The sequence below is a fragment of the Bombus bifarius genome, unplaced genomic scaffold (genome assembly GCF_011952205.1).
Source record: "Bombus bifarius isolate JDL3187 unplaced genomic scaffold, Bbif_JDL3187 scf7180000008239, whole genome shotgun sequence".
NCBI classification, from domain to species: Eukaryota; Metazoa; Arthropoda; class Insecta; order Hymenoptera; family Apidae; genus Bombus; species Bombus bifarius.
The window spans coordinates 585,512-606,802 of record NW_022884533.1 but is presented as its reverse complement, the minus strand read 5'-3'; the positions used below and the strand labels follow the sequence as shown (position 1 = coordinate 606,802).

General features: G+C 49.3%; 1 protein-coding gene across 2 annotated transcripts in view; it reads left to right on the top strand.

Annotated features, from left to right (window-relative positions):
* The first annotated feature begins 1,272 nt into the window (after positions 1-1,272).
* LOC117211528 (sodium/potassium/calcium exchanger Nckx30C) overlaps positions 1,273-21,291 on the top strand; it is a 45,263-nt gene continuing 25,244 nt past the window's right edge. Inside the window, exons 1-3 of one of the 2 annotated variants that reach the window (XM_033455503.1) lie at positions 1,273-2,343; positions 9,472-9,495; positions 20,893-21,166. In XM_033455503.1, the coding sequence (XP_033311394.1) occupies positions 1,438-2,343; positions 9,472-9,495; positions 20,893-21,166 (1,204 nt within the window). In that variant the 5' untranslated portion in view covers positions 1,273-1,437. Of the gene's footprint in view, positions 2,344-9,471; positions 9,496-20,889; positions 21,167-21,291 lie in introns of both variants that reach the window. The other variant, XM_033455502.1, reaches the window with a different exon arrangement.

Here is a 21,291-nt window from a genome sequence, read left to right as displayed (position 1 = left end):
GACGGAGGACGTCCAATGTCGATGAAGGAGATGGAAGAAGCTGATGCGAGCAGCCACGTCGTGAAAACGGGAAGGAAGAAACGAGAGGGAAAGAGATACGGTTCGAGGGACAGTGTAAAGCGAAAAGGAGACGGGCATAGGAGAAGGGTGAAGAGAGAGCCGATAGCGGCGGAGGGCGGGATAAAGAGGGTTACGTAGCAAGGCGGTGGTGAAGGTGGGAAGAGGGCAGGGAGAAAGTCGAGAGAGAGAGAGGAACGGAACGGAACAGGGTTGTTCCAGTGTGCAGCGAGCGGGCATCGCGGCGGGGGCGCCGTTCTGCTGCTCCTGTATATCCATCCAGAGTTATATGCACCATCTACCGCATCCTAGCGACCACGACGGCGACGACGACGACGACGACGACGACGACGGCGACGACGACGACGACGACGGCGACGGCGAAGCGATGGCGTGACGACGACGACGGACAACGACGGTAACAACCACCACTATACGAAGATAGATGGACGGCATCGAAGATAGTGACGGCGACAACGCCGCCGGGAAGCAGGAAGAGGAGGAGGAGAAGGAGAAACAGGAGATACCCGGTGACATCGTTCGCGTCGAAGGCTAGAGAGTGTGACTCTTCGCGTAAACGACAGTATCTACGTTAGTCATACCGATAGAGTTTATTAGAATTCGTGGAACGCGTCGCGAACGTTTCTTCGTTATTATGTCATGTGCGTCGTGGACGTTAACCAGTGTCATTGTTTGCGAAACGCACGACAAACGCGTCTCTGTTCTACGTAAATAAGGAGGAAGGAGACGAGGGGAAAAGAGAAGAAGAGCGAAAGGAAGAGAACGGAAACAGAGACTGCGCGAAGACAAACAGGAAGAGAAGCTGAGAAGCGTTGCTCGTGGAAGCAACGGAAGAGCGTACAGAGAAGAAGAAAGCAACGAAGAAACGAAGAAAGGAAAGACGGAGCGCCGGTTCTACCTGTGATAGAGAGAACGAGGGAAAGGTTGGAATAACAAAGAGGAAAAAGGAAAAGTAAAAGGTAGGTCCACTCGTCGAAGGGAGCCATCGAAGGTGGAGGAGCATGCGAGAGCAGCTCCTCGGTGTTTCAACATGACCCAGCCTTAGTAGGGTACCTCTGCTGGCGTACACCCTCCGCGCCGCGACACGATACGACACGCAGAAGAAGGTGGTGGAGGAGGTGGAGGTGGTGCCGGCGGAGGAGGTGGAGGTGGTGCCGGCGGAGGAGGTGGTGGTGGTGGTGGAGGAGGCGGCGGCGGCGGAAGCCAGAGAGGTGGTGGAGGACGGAGGAGAGGAGGAGGAGGTGGACGGAGAAGAAGAAGACGAAGGAGGAGAAGGAGGAGGAGGACGGTGGACTCGCTAACGACGGCGAACGTCCTCGAGGGTGCAAGATACCAGCACCAGCAACACCACCGACGACGATGATCGTGACAGGCGGCGATCGACGTACATGTTGGAGAAGGAGGCGCCGATTCGCGGTTGCGGTACTGGCCTCGGCTCTACTGACCCTAGCGATCGGTCCCGCGCCAACCGAGGGACACAGGCCAGCACCGAACAATCCGATCATTCTGCAGACGAGCACCAGCACGACAACTACGCCCTTCTACGTGCACACGGTGAATGGTACCGTCTTAACGAACGGCAACTACGATGAGTTCGATGCACACGCGGAGGACGGATACAACAGTACCATCCATCATCACCATCATAAGAAGGTCGGCGGTAACATGACCGAGGAGAAGGCGCCTCTGTTTCCCGAAGATCTCTTCACCGTCCATCAACGGCGACGCGGTGCCGTGATACTTCACGTAATCGGTGTGGTGTACATGTTTGTCGCGTTGGCGATCGTTTGCGACGAGTTCTTCGTGCCGTCTTTGGACGTGATTATCGAGAAACTGGAGATCGCCGACGACGTTGCAGGTGCTACCTTCATGGCGGCCGGCGGTTCGGCCCCGGAACTCTTCACATCGATAATCGGCGTGTTCGTATCGTTCGACGACGTCGGTATCGGCACCATCGTCGGTTCGGCCGTCTTCAATATTCTCTTCGTGATCGGCATGTGCGCTATATTCTCGCGTACCGTGCTCTCCCTCACATGGTGGCCTCTATTTCGCGACTGCACCTTTTATAGCGCCAGTCTGCTCACCCTGATCTATTTCTTCCGTGATAATTATATTTACTGGTACGAGGCCCTCGTACTCTTTGGATTCTACTTGGCTTACGTGAGCTTCATGAAGTGGAACCAACCGATGGAAAAGCTGGTCAAGAGAGTGATCTACAGGAACAAGGTGACCCGGGTGAGGTCTACCGATCAGCTGATGCCCTCGGTATGTACACTGTTTCTAACGCAAACGCGGTATGCACACTGAAACGAACGCGATACACGCTCTTTCGAACCAGAACTCCCAGACCGATCCTCCCTCCTAGTCATCCATCTTCTTTACGTGTTTTCCATAATTTTTCTCCATTACGTCGAATCGATCTACGACCTACGTTCTCTACGTTCTACGACCGTTTAATCGCGCTACTCGCTACCACACCGTTCCGTCCTTAGAACAAAGTCGCGTGACTTTGCCTACTCGCACGGCTACTCGTGGGCGGTGTTTTGTCCCGTTTACGGACATTACCACGTTCGCCCTCTTATCGGTCGCGTTTTTTTCTTTTCCTTCCCCTCGTCGCAGATGATCGGCCTGATCGAGCATCGGGGTCGCGACATTGGCCATGTTACCGATTATTATCCTACTTCCTCCCCTATCGTTCGCCTCTTCTCTCCTATTCTTCTCGCATCTCTCGATTGCTTTTGATCGCACCGATCCTCCTTCGTATCACGGAACGTATCCTCTGTGTACTTTAGATAATAGAATAGGATTTTCAAACGGTTCGCTTTATCCCTCGCTCGAACGTCGCTCGTCTCATCGATTCGTTCTATTCGATGCTCTGCACTAGTATTTCCGATAGGAAAAGAAAACTCTACGGCCTCGAAAATCTCTCGTTCCGAGAACCAGATGAATGAAGAAATTCGCTGCGACGTAAATGCTTGACTTTGAATCATCGCACGTTGCTTTTCATATCCGCACTTTGCGCAAGGTCGATCTCGACGATGAAATTCAAGCGAAAAATTCCGATGCGCCAAAGATGTCCCAATTACGCGCGCCCCATCCAACGACGCGCTTAATTAATACACTTTGCCACGCGTATCCAGTTCGAAATTAGAGAAACGCGGCTTCGGATACGAGTGGCGAAGCAACGAACCGAAAACAACGTCGATCTCGTTTCTTCCACGTCTTTCGGTACGTTTCGCGTCTGTTAAGATTCTGTCGGACGACGATCGATCGAGCGCTATGCATAACAAAACGATTACGCGTTTCGATCGCGATCGATTCCTTCCACGGCCGTGACTATCTACGTCTGATTAAACTTCCGCCAGTTATTCGCTTCGTTGTCGTATCCTAGACGATGCACGCTCGATCACGCGCGTCACACGTACGGCAAAGAACGCTTCGACGTGAACTTGGACGGCGAACGCCGGATGGAATTTATGGCTCGATCAAGCGGGATGTAAACGCGAATAAATCAATCGGTCGAATTGAATTCTCCGCGATCGAGTAATTTACCTTCGTCGAAGGTGGAATTTTGATTTATCGATCGAACCTTTTAACAACCGCCGATCACCCACCGATTCTCCACTGCTAACAAACTCGATCGATTTCAAACTCCGGACAAATCAGCAGGAAATTGATTATCGAGAGGACACGCTTCACCGTGTTCGGTATTTCCTTCGTGGAAATGCCGCGGGTGATACGAAAAACATTTTTCTATTGTCTGTTCGAAATCGATCGCTTCGGTGTGCTCGAACGATTTCCACTATGTGCACAGCCTATGCTCACTGTATCCCGCTGATCGCGCAACTTTGTCTTTCGTCTCCTCGCGCTTCCTCTCGGTATTCAACGATCGGAACGCGGCACACATTGTCTGAGAATTGGGATAACGGCACATATATCTGACCGTGCTGGAATCTTCATGGTCCTTGTTTCGCAACCCGATGATTGTCCATGGACGCGGAAGATCGTCGGGCAACTACGAGCTAGAAAAACGATAGTCGTGCGATCGGTGTCGCTGTTATTATCGTTTCGTGCAGACTGAAACGCGAAAAGACGAATCGCGAGTTGTAATGGGGAAAGGTTGCGTAATATTTCGTCTCGATGATTGTATTTTCATAGCGATTTTCTACCGACCGTACACGGTCCGAGAATCGTGTGTGAAATTTCGCTTGTCACGCGGCTGGAAGATGGATCGTGTGCGTGGACTGTGACAACGTTAATTACGTTATCAAGATCGTGCTAGATAAAACGGCGGGGCAATCGCTGCAGCAGCGGCGTGCAAAAGCGAATGATTCGCTGTCGTGAGACGGGGCCGTAAACTCTGCGCTCGCTTTTAATCAGCTAGTCATGATTTCACCTGTTTATATCGGATCGTTTCGCGGTTATTTCCTCCATCTTGTATATCGATATAGAAATACGTTATAAGCATAAGCTAACTAACGTATACGCTGACGCGTACTTCGTCTTGTCTTTGTCCGCAGCCGGTGTTTCTATCGCGCGAATCTCGTATTCGGCCACTTTCTCTCTCGCACCGCGATTCTCCGTGTCGTTGATATCGCAGAATAGCGAAACTCCGCTGTCAATCAGACACGATATCGAGAGTGTGAAATACAATTCTCTTATTGACATTGATTAGTGATTGCTGAAAACGGAAACCCGATGCGTTAATGACTGCATAATTGTACAGTGATAGAACCACCGGTCGGAATTTACCTTCTCTCGCCGATTTCCACGTTCGATTTAATACCATCACGAAAATTGTCACGCGTTCGTCTTTATTTCTATATACATATTTCCTGGAATAATCGACTGCCAATACGCTGTAGCGTGCGCCTTGCGTATCGAAAATTTCACCAAGTATTACTCGATCGATTTGCTATTCAAACTACCGGGAATTCGCATGAAACGTTCAGCACTGGATAAATAATACGCGGAATCTTGCTTCGAGAGACACGCAAAGTTTAGCCCCGACATCATCCGAGGCAACGAGAGGCAAAAATCGTATCGGGACGCGGTTCGAGCAGGCAATCGACAGATTAAAGATTTAATTAACGCACGAGTCCTCTCGACAGCGAAGGCTAGGGGCTCGCGAGCAGTTTTAAATCGTCGACCTCGCGATGAATTTCCTCGAACGACGGGCGATCGGAAAAGTCTGTAAGAAGAAAAGTTGGCCAGCGGTTTAACCGAAGCCGATCGGTACTTCCTCTCGTCGTCCTCGTCCATCCCATTTCCATCGTTTGCCGGTTGTGGACGCCGGGTGCTTCTGCCCTCGCGAAATCTTCCTTCTCGGGGAAGTTACGGCATTGCAGTGTGCTGAGGCCCTCCACCCATCGTCGAATCGATTCGACAGAGGCCCTTCCACGCTTAACCTCGCCACGACCATATACAACCACTGACGGCCGAGCTCGTGCACGCTCCACCTTCCTTCTCTTTGCGTTATATAAAACGTACGTACGCTGATCAAATGCACGCTCGAGTTGCTAGCAATCTGCCTACAAAACCCGATTGACCGAACCGACCTAAAGTGTTTCGACAGCGACCGGTAAACAGACCGATGCTAATAATATGATTAGCCGACGGTCTGGCCTCTCGTTGTCCGGCTGACAACGTTTACTCGCCGGGAACACGCGAAATCGTGCGTTCAAAGAACCACGTAGAGTCTTGAGCGTTTATCACGATGTTTGGTACCGTCGTTCCATCAAAGGGAGAAGCGTTTGATCTCGTCGAGAGAGAAATCGTAGCGATCGTGGGTCTGTTCGTTCGTTGGTCTTCTTCGGTGATGCGCAATCAGTCGCGTCGATTTCAATCTGAAAAACGTCGAGATTGTCGCGTACACCGCGTCGAACAGGAGGAGCGGAGATTTCCATCGTGAGAGTAAAATGCGAGGCGCGGCCTATGGTACGCGAAATGGCGCGCAGCAAATTGCACGCTAATCGCATCTCTCGATTCGTTCGAAGTGTAACACGGCGCGTACGAATGTTTCCACGAAAAGGAAGAAATACTATTCCTGATGAGGATAACTTTGCCTGGGAAAGAAAATTTCGAAAGTTTCTCGACCAGGGGGAATTCGGAAGTAAAAAGTTTCGCGCCGGGAACACAAGTCGCCGATTCGTCTACGAAATTGCGATCGTCCCCGACCAAGGAAAGAATTTTCTCGAGATAAACGAGTTTGCGATCAATCGGCAGAGCCTGTTCCTGACGTTATATCGGCTACTATTCGCGTCTCGATCGGCTGTTTCCTTCGCAGCACACATAATATCGTTCGTTATCTCCCGATTGCTTGATTTTTCTATTAACGCGAACGATCAGTTTCTATCGAGCAAACGGTTCTTTCGAGGACAAAGTTTCACGCGAAACGATCGTACTTCGACACGAGGGATTAACGTTTACGGTCGCGGTACCCTGTCCACACCGGGCGAACGAGTTGGAAGTTTCATTTACCTTGCAATTAGGGATGCCTACCTCTTGGAATTAAGCGTAACTTTTGATTAGATTTCCTTCGGAAGTGACGCTGTTCGAATTATGGTTTGTTTCGCTTTGTACCGTGCACAATTACCCGGCCGCAATTACGAGAACGGTCTTCTTCGTCGATTGTTTTCTCCCTTCGACGGACCAAGGTGGTAAATAAAATGATTGAAATAAAAGTCTTGGCGAACAATCGAACGGAACCGCGCATCCAGTTAGGTTGGTGGACGATTGTTCGGAAACGGTGCTCGGAAAAGGAAAAAATTGTTTCAAACCAGCGTCGCTTGTTTTTCATCCGAGAGAAAGGCATTTTCGTCGGTTAACGATAATGCGCGGCCGACATTCTTTTGTTGAAATATCGATTCGAGGTTGGAAAATTTGTTCCGCTACCTTGACCAGTGACATTTCCGCGCTTTCCAAAAAAAAAAAAAAAAAAAAAATGTGACGTCTTTCGGTGCCGTTCTTCTCTACTCGCAGAGACGATCCTACGCGGAAACGCGTACGACGATCGATCGATAGCAGCTTGCGATAATTGAGCCGACGCGTACCGAAAATTGGCGTACCGAATTGTCGTGATACGTCCGCTTGTTTTCGTAAAAGCAAACAGGTCGACGAGAAAGCACAGGCAGAGGAGGAGACGCAGACGAGAGGGGAGGTCGCGAGAAAAAAAGAAAAGAAAAATATTTACGCGCCACTGTTTCACCGTCGAAGAGGGAAATCGCAGTCGTCGGTTTGTTTTCGATCGCTCGGCAACTTTCGTAAACGTCGAAGGTCGCGCGCGATGCGAGTAAAAATCGCGATGGTCGCGGCCAAATCGTGCCGAATCGAATCGAACGACGATTCGCGGTAACGACTCGGTCGGCTTTACTTTGATTTATCGTTCGATTCGTTGAAGTTATTACGGTTAGACGAGGAACTTCCGATCGGTTACATCGATTATACGGAACGACCAAAAGAATTCGGGTCAACTTTCCGGATATTAGTCTTTCCGTATCAAAGACTTCTTTGTCGAAAAGATGGCGTTAATTAATATTTTTCGACAAACTGGAACGTCAAACGTGGAAAACTCGTAACATCGAACATCGAGAACTTGTGTAACGTCTCGCACTTAACAAGTAGAGCGTACGTCGAACGCAAGGAAACGTTCTCAGTGGAGAACGTCATTTGGCTGGATCGCGATGTACGTATGTTCGTTGGCACGAATAAGCGGAACGCGTTCGCGAAGATACTTGCAGAAATTCTGAAACTTTTCCTAATTAAATTTCGTGCATCGTCATAGTTGAACCGATTTTCTTCAATGCGCGAGACACTGACGAAGGAAAGTTACGGCCGTGATCGAGACTAGTTCGTTTCGGGTCTTTGTTGTCCTCCGCCACCTTTATCTTCTACGTAATTAAACTTGAGCCGTGCAAAAATGATCGACTCTGGTGTTACGTCACGTTCCCGGCGAATATACGATTCGATATATATACGAGGCCGATTTAGGTTCTTCCCGCGGGGAAATACGCGGTTAAGAAATCCCTCGTTCTTATCGAAAGACGGAAGTGGCAGGAAAACTTTGAGCGGCGAAACTTGCACCCGAGGCAAAACCTGCTCGTCTCGAACATGCCTGTGTAATCTGGTCGACGCTGTCGAAACGTCGAACACTCAAAATCCACCGCGTACTTTTTCCTCCTTTCGTTTCGTTTCTTGCAAACGGCGGGTCGTATTTCATTTTCTCTCGCAGTTGCGTCGAGTTACGCGCTTCGAGTCCGTTGTTTTCTCATCGATACGTATCTCGTCCTGGAATTTATTATATTCGCGATGGTCGTCGAGTGGTTTTTTTCCAAGCTCTGTATCGATCCGTCTTAACAGCATCGGCGTTTTCTTTTTTTCTAAATCATCCGTAGTTTGGACACTTTGAAGCATTGCCCCGCCCGATGGCCCAATTTACGTCTCCTCTTTCAGATTCGACCGGTCTTTTATCGCGTTAATGGCAAGACTCCTTTCCCCGGTAACGAGGCAAATAAAGGAATAGACAAAAGCGAAAAAAGTTCGCACTTGTAGCCGCATTCGCGAGCGGAACGACGCGAGCGACTTCAAATTCTCGTGCTTGCGTTAGCGTCTTCGCGACTCAAAGAGGAAAAACGTGTTAGTTGCGAGAAACGTGGTCGGACTCCGGGATTTCGACGAGCAGAGGCATCTCGATCTTCTCGTGGCGACGTTGGATGCAGCCGTGCGAGATAGGTCGCGCGAACACGCCGCCACGCGAACGCGTCGACGAAACGAGAATCGCGACGCCGTTGATTCTATGGATCGTCCGCGCCGAATCAGCGACGCAATTACTTGGTCGATCGGTATATCGAACACCTCAGGAACACCAGGACCAATCACCGTGCCTCGTAATTACCGCAGAACCAAACACTCGTTGTGGTTGACGACAAGAGCCTTTCCCTGCTTTTCCTCTGCAAGCTTGCGAGATGTCGCGAAGGAGAAAACGAAACAGACTGCGTTCGGGAAACGAGATGCCGTCGTATCGATCGAAGGTCGCAATTATTTGCACGACTGAAAGTAAGTTTCAAGGATTTCGCTTCTTTTTCCCGCTCTGTTTTTTTTTCTTCTTCCTCCTCTTCTTCTTTTCTTTTCTTTTCTACTTCTAGTTGTTCCGTCGTTTCTTTTTCTCCAACCTCTGTTCGCTAATTAAGCGGCGACCTTCGGCCAAGCTTACGACGCCGCATACTCTTTCCTTTCCTTGCGACGCGTAATCTCTGTGCACAAGTCTATGTGAAACGCTTGCGCGATTACTGCATTCTCGTGTGATTGTGTGCCGCTTGCGAAATCACGAATCATCAACAAACAATTACTCGATTGTCGTTACTGTGATTGTAACTGGGTGTTTCTTGCTTGCAGCACCAGAGCGCCGCCCAGGCATTGGTGAGTCGCATGTCTCTATCTCTTTTTTCCTCTATCTCTACGATCTCTATATTTCCTCTGCGTTTCTTATTCACGACCGTTGACAAACTTTCTACACACTGTTCGTCGGCTGCTCGACTTACGACCGTCCCTTGTTCGACGAAGAAACACGTCAGCCTCGATCGAGAATCTGCCCCGCGAAAGTCGAGCAGCTGACGCGTCGACGCGATGCATGATTCTGTGTCTCGTACTTTGCCACGTCATGTGCCTTTGATCGATGTATTTATTCGTAACAGCATCAAACTATAAACCGAATGTTCCAGAAGTCGCGCAGACCTCTCGCGGCTCGTTTCTCTATCGCGCGAGTTTGCTTGCGAGGGATGCGCCACTTTTGGACCGAAATTTCACGCGTTATTTTCACGGTTAATCGTATAATATCGACGGATTCGACGAATGGTATCGGCGAGATTCGCTGACGATCAGCGAGGTCCAAGACCACGAGGAAAGAAAATTGGTATCGCGGTAACAACGTACGTAGATATTCAAGGGTAGAAGGGGTAAAGTGTGTTCACCCTCGTGGGATTTCGGTGCGCGGCCTCATTGTCACCTTCGACTTTAGCCGCCGCAGCGTTCTGATCTATCTCTCTTTCATCAAGCACTCTTGGTCGATTCAGGATGCACCGATGCAGCCAGGTCGCTCCGCGCATGAGAAGTGGCAGCTGCGACAAAAAAGAATCGTTTATCCACGCCCTCAACCCCGTTTCCGCATAATAGATACGTAGACACGTACACACACACACACACACACACACACATGCGCGCATCTACCGACAGAGACACTTACGCTTACACACGGCCAGACAGTGACGCGTAGAGAACAAGAAAGGGAAGAAAAAGAGAAATTGCTTCGATCGGTCGAAATTGCGCGAGTACGCGAGTCTCGTTCCATAACAATATGCATCGTAACTCTGGTAAGTACTTACGAACGATTCGAAACCACTTTGAACAGGTGCGCAAAGGTACGGACATTTTAACCGATCGGAACGCTTCGTTCGTTGCTCGTTTCGGCAGCGTTAACTACGTATACGCATTGAGCCACGCGTATGTACGCGTACACGAATAAACTGATTAAAGGGAAGCTAGAATTTCATGGAAAACTAATACGAGAGGGTTTGTGCGTTTGCCGTGTAGCGACCGCGTCATCGGTTCCTCTTTGATTAGATTCGGCGAATCGAGACGCGTTCGATGCAAAGTAGCAATCGCGTTTCTGAAAGTCTGATCATCCGATTGAATTAATCAGTACCGAACGCTGGTTTTCCACCGCGATCTCGCCCCCACCCCTCGTCGCTTTTGCAATCCTATCGGCCGATGTTTTGAAGAAAAACGTGAATGATTCACGAGGTCGGTCGAGCCCGTACATAACCAAATTAAGTGCTTTCCTAGACGTCCGATTGTCTATGCCTGATCGATGAAATATTCCTGGAAGCGCGGCGTTCGTTTTCCTGGAAAATCGCAATTATGTTTCGATTTGATCACGATCGACCTAGTTCGAGCGAGATAAATCATCGGCCTGTAGCCGATCGCCCAGCTGCCTCGAAGAAACCAACTACCCGTTAAGATTCGCGAGAATCCAGGCGACACTGTTGTCCTTTATCGCGTATTCTATATGAGAAAAGTTGCGCCGAGTGATTTTCTATGGCAAGGCAAACTAGGTCGGAAGTAAAAGTTGTGTAATTGCGGGTCTATCGGTTCCGATGGTCGATCCCTAGCGAGAAAAGCCATCATAGCTATACGTAGACGTATATTTCAGTAAGAACCGCGGTAAGAGAGACGAGAATGTCGGTGCTAGTTTCGCGAAGCAAAGTAATCGTAGTCGGTGTAAAGTTGATTTGCCGCTGCGACATTCTCGAGTGGCTCTCTCGAATTTAAATAACGTTTACTAGCTCGTCGCTACAAACCCCATTATCGCGGCTCGCTGAAACATCCTGTCGAGACGGAAATCGTAATTCGATTCGAAACATTCGCAGGCGTTTTCTTCGTCTCTCGCAGATTCTTCGAAACCTTCCACTTTCTTTGGAGACGTTGGCGAACGACTACGACGAGAGGAACGGTTATTCCTTCTTTTTCACAATCTTATCCGCCGTGCGGAGAAATCGAGCCGGCAGAAATTCACTAGTCTCTGGAGTTCGATTCGCCGCTCCGTTTCCACGTCTTTTAATTTCTCCTTGTCTCGCTCGATCCACCGTTCTCTCGACAACTCTCGCTTCGCCATACTTTTTCTCCAGCCATTCGAAGCAGCGCGGATCTTCGCTAACGTTTCTCCAGATATTGTTGTTTCCTCGCGTTGATTTAATCGCGACTCTTCTGCTCGTAACACGACGATTACGAAACCACGGATCGCTTTGTCTCGCGTTTCGCGGTACTTCGCGACGCGTCTCGTTCGTCGAAGGATTTTCGAATTCCGCAGAACGACGTCGCTCGTGCAAAAAGTTGTCGCGCTGTGTTCGATCGCGTTAAGAACCTCGCTATCGGACTGGACGATTTAGCCCGCGTTAATGTCCCATTAAGTTCTGCTGGTGTCAGTTATATCGTTCTACGAACCGCGCTATTTATCGCATCGCGAACGACTGTTTGTTCGTCCTGACGTACGAGTCGCGTCAATTATAGACCGCGATATTATCCAACGTAATGTAAAAGTTTCGATTGTCACCGAACGCTCCACTTTTGTCCGTTGCGTTTCCAATTTGCTCGGGGCGCGGATAAAAACCGCAACGTTTTCCTACGATAACTTTTTGTCGTCGCTCGTGTTTCGCGGATGTGCCACTTGTTCGTTACAGCTATAAAACCACCGTAAAGGCCATTAGGTTCTCCGGACCGGAGGGAACAATTACGAAAAAGACGATGGCCAAGTGAAACACGAATATATTAAAAACCGATGATATCGATCGGTGCAGGCGATATCGGATAGACTCTCGATTATACGAGGATGGCCTACGAGAAACGACTACGTAAGGATAAGATTTCAAGTTTGTATCTGAAAGTAGAGACGAGGGGAGATCCTGAGGATCGCGCGCGAACTTGTCTAGATAGGAAATGGCCAGGAAAAGGCAACGGCAGTGAATCGAAGCCGGCCGGCCGATCATTTATTTACGAATGTTCCGGCAACCCTCGATTCGAGTGCACGCGAGTCTCGATACGCCTTAACGCGCACATTCTCTGTCGGATGCTTTAATATTAGTCGCCGTTCCATTCATGCTACCAAGAGGCTTCTCGATTCATTGTCATCCATCGAACGCACCATTTGTCTTCTCAATGGTATCGCGACTAGCTTCGAGAATTTCGATCGTATTAAGAAAGAAAAGGCGCGAACGACACGGCAGTGAGCTCACCGATGGCAAAACGCGCATCCTTCGAAACGGGCTATTTATATTTCCCTTGGAGCTAACGATTTTTCCATCGTTCGTTTCAACGATCACAAAATAATTAGAAAGTTTTTCGTTCGCGTCCTAATTGCTCGCCCCTGCCCCCATCCAGGTTCGAGTAGCTCGTTCAATGTAGCTTACTTTTCCACTGTTCGACCTACTTAGCATCGATGGTGAAATATTTTAACCCCGGTTCTCGTTCAATTACGTCAAACCGATTTTCGAAACAAAGGATTCGATAGACAGCCGAGAAATCCCCTCGTGCTGCGTCATCCAACGACATCTGTCATAGGCACGCAACCGAACCCTTTTATTTTTCACCCTCTGCGCTGACAATTTCAAGTTCACCCATTGTTCGAGCGTGTTACTCACCGCTTTATCGACCATACCGACCCTTCCGACCGAAGGTCTGGTTAAAAATTTCAAGGATCCACTCTCTTATCGAGGTGGGCTCGACCGCTGGCTAAATCGAAGGCATAAATAGCGCGGTAAACATCGAAATACCCAAGGTACGGCCTTAATCTCTTAAGGGTTCGTCGTTGAATGCGAAAGAACGACGAGTCGGCACGGTTTCCGCCGAGGAAAATCGATCGAGCCTGCGAGAAAATTCGCGAATATGATCGATGGCCCGCGGACGGGATGTCGCTCGCGGGGGAAAAAATGGAACGTTTACCTCGTAAATATCTAGCAGCAGAAGCGAATCTCAGTTTCCACGTCGGAGTTTATTTGCTGGTTTATTTGCAGGCCAAATTGTTTTCGCATCTAACGCGGATGCGCCCCTCGAAATCGGGGTGGAAAAGTTTGTTTGTTCGAAACAGCGTTGTCCTTGGCGAATCGTTGGAAAAGATGTCGCCGACAATCGTGTGCCGAGCTGGCTATTGTTCGAATGTGACGAAGAACCGAGTTAGAATGAATCCGACTCGCTCGGCCTACTCGTCGCATTTGCCTAACGGTGCACGCTCTTGAAATATTGCCAGCTGCGATAAACGAACGCCTACACCGTCGTTCAATGCGACTCCGTTTCCCTTCGAACGGCCGTGTTACGTCGTGAAAAGGGAGAAAAGCGCGAAAGAAAAGGAAAAAGGACGGAAGGGGGAAAAAACGAAGAGAGAAAAAGAAGGGGGACTCGTGTATGGAGAGAACGCGTGTACGCGGCAACCGGAATACTCGTTTTATTCGCTCAAACATTCGCAGGCCGCCTGTCCCTTTCAAACGTTCTACTTGTTTTTCGCGCGTATCGACGTATCGACAGTGCAACGCGCTCGCACGCCTCCAACTTTCCTCGCGATTTCCCCGGCTTCCGTTTCGTCTTCCACGCCGCCATTCTGCTCGTCCTGGAAGAATCTAGGATTCCTGGTAATTGGAACAGTCTCGGAGGAAATTTTGACGAAATAAAGACGAATAGCAGGCTGCAATTACGGCATCGCTGCCAAAACGCGATATTTCTGTTGCTTGATCTGCTCAACCCAGTTTGCTCGCAGTTGCTCCTTCTATACATCCCCTGTCAGCGAATAGTCGACGTTGCGTATAATTAATTATAACGCTGTTATCGGTAACAGGCCATTAACCGCGTCTGCTGCCTGCGATCGATCGTTACTCGTAGCGGTTGATGTACGCGAGTTTTCTTCTCGTTTTCCTTCGTTTGCTCGCGCTCTGGTCTCACCACCTAAATACGATCGTTGCCGTACCCTCTGAACGACGAAATCGCCGTTAAGCGATCAGATAAATCGACGAGATTTCGGTTCGACGTGTTCGTTTGTTGGGGGCCGTTTCTCGTTTTTCAGCTTATCCCCTTGGCTCGTCGAGCGTCGACGATTCATACACGACCGCGCACATACATGGCCGTCGTTAATTGCACGGTGAGATCTCGTCCCGACTCATTTGTCCGCCGCACTTCTCCGTTATTCTTCTCTTCCGTCCTGCTCGAGTTGCCAGTTTCTTTTTTCGGCGAAAGTGGGTCAAGGTCAGGGCTGCCGGTACCCAACGTTCGCAGGACACACGAGCGCGAATATGCGCCGGTAGCACGAAAACGCTTGGAAAGCGTCGTAAAACTGACTCGACCGGCTGACGTTTGCGACCGGCCACGGCGGAAAGCTGTATTACGTATGTAGGTTAAAGTTTGAAAGACGGAAATTCAGCGTGGCAATATTCGTGACACGACACGCGCCGCTAACACAAGTCACGGCGCGCTCTACCGCTTCTGGTTCGACGTTAATTGGTCAATTTCCGCGATCGTTAACGATCTCGCAGCGTCGATGGCGCGTCTTGATTAGAAAGTTGGCAATCGGTTCTCTCTCCGTTCTAAATTCAATTACTATTGCCGATCGAGCCGCGCAGCTGGCGTTTAACTGGCCGTCGACGGCGATTCCACCACGCGAAAACGATAATCGTCGATATGGTCGGAAACGATGGGTAAAAATTTGACGCGTGATTTGTCAGACGATTCTTCGGCCCTCCGTCGTGGCTGAATTAAACCAGATCGATCGAAATGTCACGATACTCGCGTATCGCGAAAGATCGCTTCTCTCTCTCCTTTTTACTTTCGTCGGCAAAATCGAAACGTGCCGTTCGTTCGTTTACGATTCGTCGATAATTGGTCATTTTTCCAAGCGTTTTGCTCCGTTCGATACGAAACGCACTCGATACCGACGAATTGGCCGCGTCTCGAAATAGCAAGCCATTTACGACACAAGCAGAGCTCGGGTTATCCTGAAGAAATTTCGAAGGAAAAGGAAAGAGTGCTCGATCGACGTACGAGCACAGCGATCGTGCTAACTCGTATAAATTTGTCAGCGGCTCGAGTAAGCAGCTTACCCGCCTCTCGTGCGCTTAACTTAGCACGCGATCGTGCAAACGCGCAACTCACAGTCAGCCCGTTCGACGTACATCTACATGGTAGCGGTTTCCAATTAACAATATCAATTGGCCGTTTTTCATTCCGTGTATCGTGTACGCACCAACCAGAAAACGGTACGACAACAAAAGCCACGCCCATTTCCATGATACACCATCCGCGACTAGGGGTTGATTTTCCTATATTTCCAGATGAATACGACGCGTCACGATACGTCTGCCGAATATTATTCCGCTCTATTTATTATTCTTCGATTCTGTGCTCGTTCGCGTGTCCTATTCTATCGTGCGCGTACGCGTGTACGCGGCCGGTTATTTCGTCTCGACAGGGCGAGTCGTATTTTACTCGATCGAGACGCTTCCTCGCGAACCTTCTTACCTCACCGACATTTTCGTTAGCAAATATACCGGCACTGCGGCCAGTATTTATGGTCGCGGAGGAAAACTACTCTGCGTTTCTTCGTAGCTGCTTTCTCCGTTTGAGGGAGACGCTGGATTTTCTGGAGCGAACCTTCTTCCCGCGGCAGTTTGCGGCGGATGTACACAAAGGTCGCGATAAAACTCGTCGATGACGACCGACTCGTACCGTGTCGTCGTTTCTCCGCCAGTTTTTCCTCGGAATTTCGCGATTGATAAATATTTAACACCTGCCGTCTCTTTTGGCGCTCGATGGCTAAATTTAAATCCGCTTAGTCGGCGAAGATTCGTCTCGGACGACACGAAGTAGTTCTTGGCGAATGCGAAAGCTTGCAGGCGGTGCTTTTACCAATTTTTTGGCCACGATGCCCCGAAGCTCGGTGGAGAGTTCGCGACGTCGCGTCGGTTTCCGTCACTCGACCCACTGCTGTTCCACTAGAAGCCCTTTAACCCGAACGAACTCGTGCAGTTTTTAACAACGCGAGCAAATATCGCCGCAGGCTCACTGGCTGGAAATCGAAGGACGTCTGCTCCGTTGGCACGGGTCCGCTAAGAAATTTCCTCTGTCGAAAGCAGTGCCGTTCCGCGCCAGTTTCGGCAACTGTTTTCCGCGCGTAAATCCTACGAATTCTTTGGTCCTGTCGTCTCGCGACCGTGCAAACGATCGACTTAATGCGGTCCCATGAATCACACGAGAAATGTACGAGAAGCGTGGCTGATCAAGCGCAGTTATCGAGAGATCTTCGTCGTTTGGAAGGGATTATATTAAGTTGTCGGAAAAGTGTCTTTCTTTTACAGACACGTCTTTTACAACGATGCATCTTTATACAAACATGAAATCTAATCTGTCGAACCTTGTGATCCTTATTTTGGTAGAACAAAATGAACCATGCGTAATTCGATAAAATAATATAAAACAGAAAATGTTGTGCATCGATAATTTCCTTACAAAACGAAAGAAACTTTTCGGGCAACCTAATAGAACGCCCTGTATCAGCGGTTCTTAACCTGTGACGGACACGGGGGACCACGAAGTGTCCGTCACCGGCAAGCTACTATGGTATCGTTTGAATAAGAAGTATTTTATCTCCTATTTATTTACGATAAATCTCTTCTCTAGAAATTTACGAGTCGTCGATGAACAGTCGACGAATATTTTATCGACGAGATTGAAATTTTGAGTGAAGTCTGGGCAAAGTCGCGATAACGAAAGAATTATTTAACGGAAACTAGCGAAAGGTTCGGAACCGCTGCTCCGTACAATTGAGAGGACGACAGGAGAGAAAGTTGAGCGAACAGGCATCGTGATTTTAGACGCAACGAAACTCTCGGCGAGTCAACAGAACTTTTAGTCGAGGGTACTTTTTAGCGGAAAGTGGGCCTCGGTGATAGACGCGAGGAAACGAACTCTCTTTGCTCTCTGCTCGCGTTTTTCCTTCCTCTTGCTGGACTGTCTGCTAACGAAAGTTACGAGTTTTGACTGACGCGATTTCAAAAATATCGCGGCGGTCTCGTTCGACACGGCTACGTAATTCCTCGTCCATTTGCTTCACCTCGTACATTATTTAACCGTTTCATTTCACCAATGGATCACAATTCACGCAACGTTGAAGTAGTCTCGGTCTCGAAGGTGACTCGCTACTCCCAAGTGGTCCAGCGAACTGGAAAACGCGAGTCGCGACGAATCGCAGGCGAATCTGTGACGAGAGATTACACCGTTTGCAGTTAGCGTGGATTTCGCTGGAAAGAAAATTGAATATTCCACTGTGGCGCTCGCGAAGCCAAAGTAAACTCTGATATTATTGATTTTCAAACGAACCGCATCTTTGGTAGCGCAAATACCGTCATTAAATTCCGACACGATTCAGCACGGCAGCAATTGTTGCCCGGAATAATTATTAAATCAGGAATTTTCAAATAAAACCATTCTAGTGAAAATCACGCAGACCCGCCGAGAAAGAATTTATAAACCGAGTCACGCGCGCATTTCCCTTGTTATTATTGTTATATTTCGTCTGTGATTTCGTTACTCGGTTACGGTTTCAGTCTTCTAGATGCTCGCGTGTGAAGGGATGCGTTGCGGTCCTCGTAGTCCATCTCGTTAATTACAAAGTTCATTACCTCGTCGACGCGATACGACAACCAGCCACACAGACACATACCCGCACACATAAAGACGTACTCCGACGACAGAGTTGACGGCTAAGCGGAAATATGGCACTCGCAGCTTCGGTTACACGACTGTCTGCGTTTATCCGTGTCATCTTTGGGTAGCCACTAACAATTCCACCTCTATCAACGTTGAAACCATTTCGAACTCTGCAGCTCGCCACAAATCGTAAAGGAAAATAGAACCGCGTTGCTCGTTTTCTGCGCCTTGTCTAAAGAAGCTACACGCACCTATCGTTAGGGGGAAGAGAAACACGAGCAGACGCAAAGAAAATTTCGAACGGTTGTATTTCTTCTCAACGCGTATATCGTGAGAAACTGGGAATTCGCTACGGCAGATGATAAAAAGAGACAGAGAGAAAGTCCTCGAATCAAAGATCGGACGATAGTCAATGATAATTGAGGAGGGAAATTCAATTCAAACGCTTCGTTAACGAGCTTTCCCAGACCCGTCTGGCGGCTCCTGAGCGAAACTCGTCGGCGACGCGCCTTCAAATTTAAGATTCTCGTTCCTTTCACGGAAAACCATATCACAAAGTTCCGCTCGCTCTTCCCAACGACGTCGACCTAACCAACCTCGTCCCAACCGACATCCATTCCGATCCGCCTGATCATTCGCATCCAGCAAGCAGCAACTATTAAGCGGGGAAAAACAGCTGCCGGCAATATAGGCGGAACAATCATCTGCGGCCAGGGTGGAAACGTAATTGGCAAACGCGACGGGATGCAGTGCGACGTCGCGGAATTACGAGCTATCCAGCTTATACGCGTCGGCTACACCGCATCATTATCTCGTTCCGTGGAGTGTGCGCGCTCATCTCGTCGGTTCTGTGCAAACTACGTCGCGAGTATGCGCGCGGAAAACACGACCCTTGACGAATTCGTAAACATCGGGCAACCCTTGTACGACGTAACAGGTAACAGCGACAGAGGGACTAATAGAGACGCGAGCGTTTCTCGAATTTGAAAAGAAATTGGAGGCGAGGGTACGAGGCAGGGCAACGGAAGGAGGACGAAGAAGTACATCTCGTATTTATTCGATCACGGTTGTTTCAACCACCTTTTCCGTCTTCGTCCCTCGACGATCCCGGTTTCATCGCCTCTGGATATTTTTCGCCCGTGCGAAATTACTTTTCATCGCGTCAACGTGTCGCGTATTTTCCGCCTCTTTATTTATTCATGGTGGCTCTCTTTCTTCGATCGGCCACCCATTCTTCTTCTTCTTCCTCTTCTTCGTTACTCCTCCTCTTCCGTATCGTTCTCGACAGATCGATCTGTCGGGTAGAACGCGAAGAACAGAGTCTGTATCCTATTAACGTCATTGTTTATCGAACGATGGAAAAACGAGTAGGATATCGTCGGCATCGTTAGTACACCTTCTTAGGAATGTCTAACTGTACGTGGTCGAGGATAACTGCAGGAAATCGAATAGACTATTGTTCGGAAACCGTTTCGCTAATTCGCGATGCGCTTATTGTTGCGCGGTTAAGTCGCGGCTGCCTCTGTAACCTCGATTCACTCGCGTCTCAACGAACAAAAGGACAGGAACTTTGTGTATCAGACTGGAAGCAATAGGCGCGACACTCGCGATCCGTGGCCAAAGCGCGTTAGTCGACCACCCGGGAGCATCGTGAAAGCGAGGAATTCGAGGGAGTTGCACGTCGAGTATCCCTTAACGTTTCATGCATAGTAGACGAGAAAAGTCATTCTACTAGTCATTCGTTTGCGGCCTCGAAAAGGACAGGCAAAGGGAGGGAATAAAAACGAGCGAAAGAAACTGTGTCGCGGATGAAGACGCGCGTCATTCTACGCGATCGCTCGAACGCGCGTCTATATGTTCGAACATGTTGGAACGCGAGTGACGCTCGAGTTGCTTCGCGCATATGTCTCTGCTGCTTTAGAGATCTCAGTCCCCTACGATCTTCATTGTCTGGCGAAACGTCGATTTGAATAGGAACGTAGAAGCGCGTCGATTGTCTAATCTCGTTAACGTGTCTAGTGGATAACGACGTGGGTAGCACTTTGATTAGCTGCAATTTCCAGCCTGCGAAAGATCTGCAGCTTTTTACAGGGACAATGTTTTTTCGACTTTCCAACAGGATGGCGTGAGCAAATTTTAGACACGCGATCGCCTCGATAACGTGTACTTCTGTGTTATTTGGTAAAGTCATCGATCCCAAAGTCTGCCGAGTATAGATATCGTCCGAGTTCGCTGGAATCGGAGGCATCGAAGCCACGAGGGTGATCGGAAGCGTAGGTAAGACAGGAGCAGAGCGCTCCGATTGATCCGTAGTCGAATCTGAAGCACCGTTCGTAAACACGGGGTATCGGGTAGTCGGGCTAAAGGATGGCCCAGTGAACGACGACGAATTGCGGCGGTTATAACAACCGATTGTAATAATAATAAAAAAAAGAAAATATGAAACAGACAAGTAAAAATTAAAAAAAAACAGAAAAGCGATAAAAAAACAGTATGATAAGGAGAAGTGTAAGAAACGGATGAAAGAAGGAGATCGATGTTGTATTGAGAGACGAAATGACGTGTGTGTTCCAGCAGCATCCGAACGCGACGAACAGTAGCGAGACGAGCGTGGGTGGCGTGTCGGGTGCATGCGGAAGCAGCGGCATACCGGCGGGTGGAGAGGCCGGGTGCAGCAGCAGAGGTGGCAGCAGCAGTGGTGCCGGTGGCACGGCCGGACAGGGCTGCGAGCAGGCAGCCCTCGGTGGCTCCTCGTCTCATTCCAGGGAGAGCCACGCCAAGTTCAGGCACGGCTTGCTACAGCTTATGATCCACACGATCGATCCGCTCCACGACGGTCAGTCCCGCGCCGGTATACCAACTCCACACTCTATCACTCTCGCTTGCCGCTTTGCCTTAGCGCTGACAGCACGCTCTTAGCTGGTAGTCGTTATATTTTAGCCATAGTTTTCTTTCTTTTTAGACGTCCTACGATCG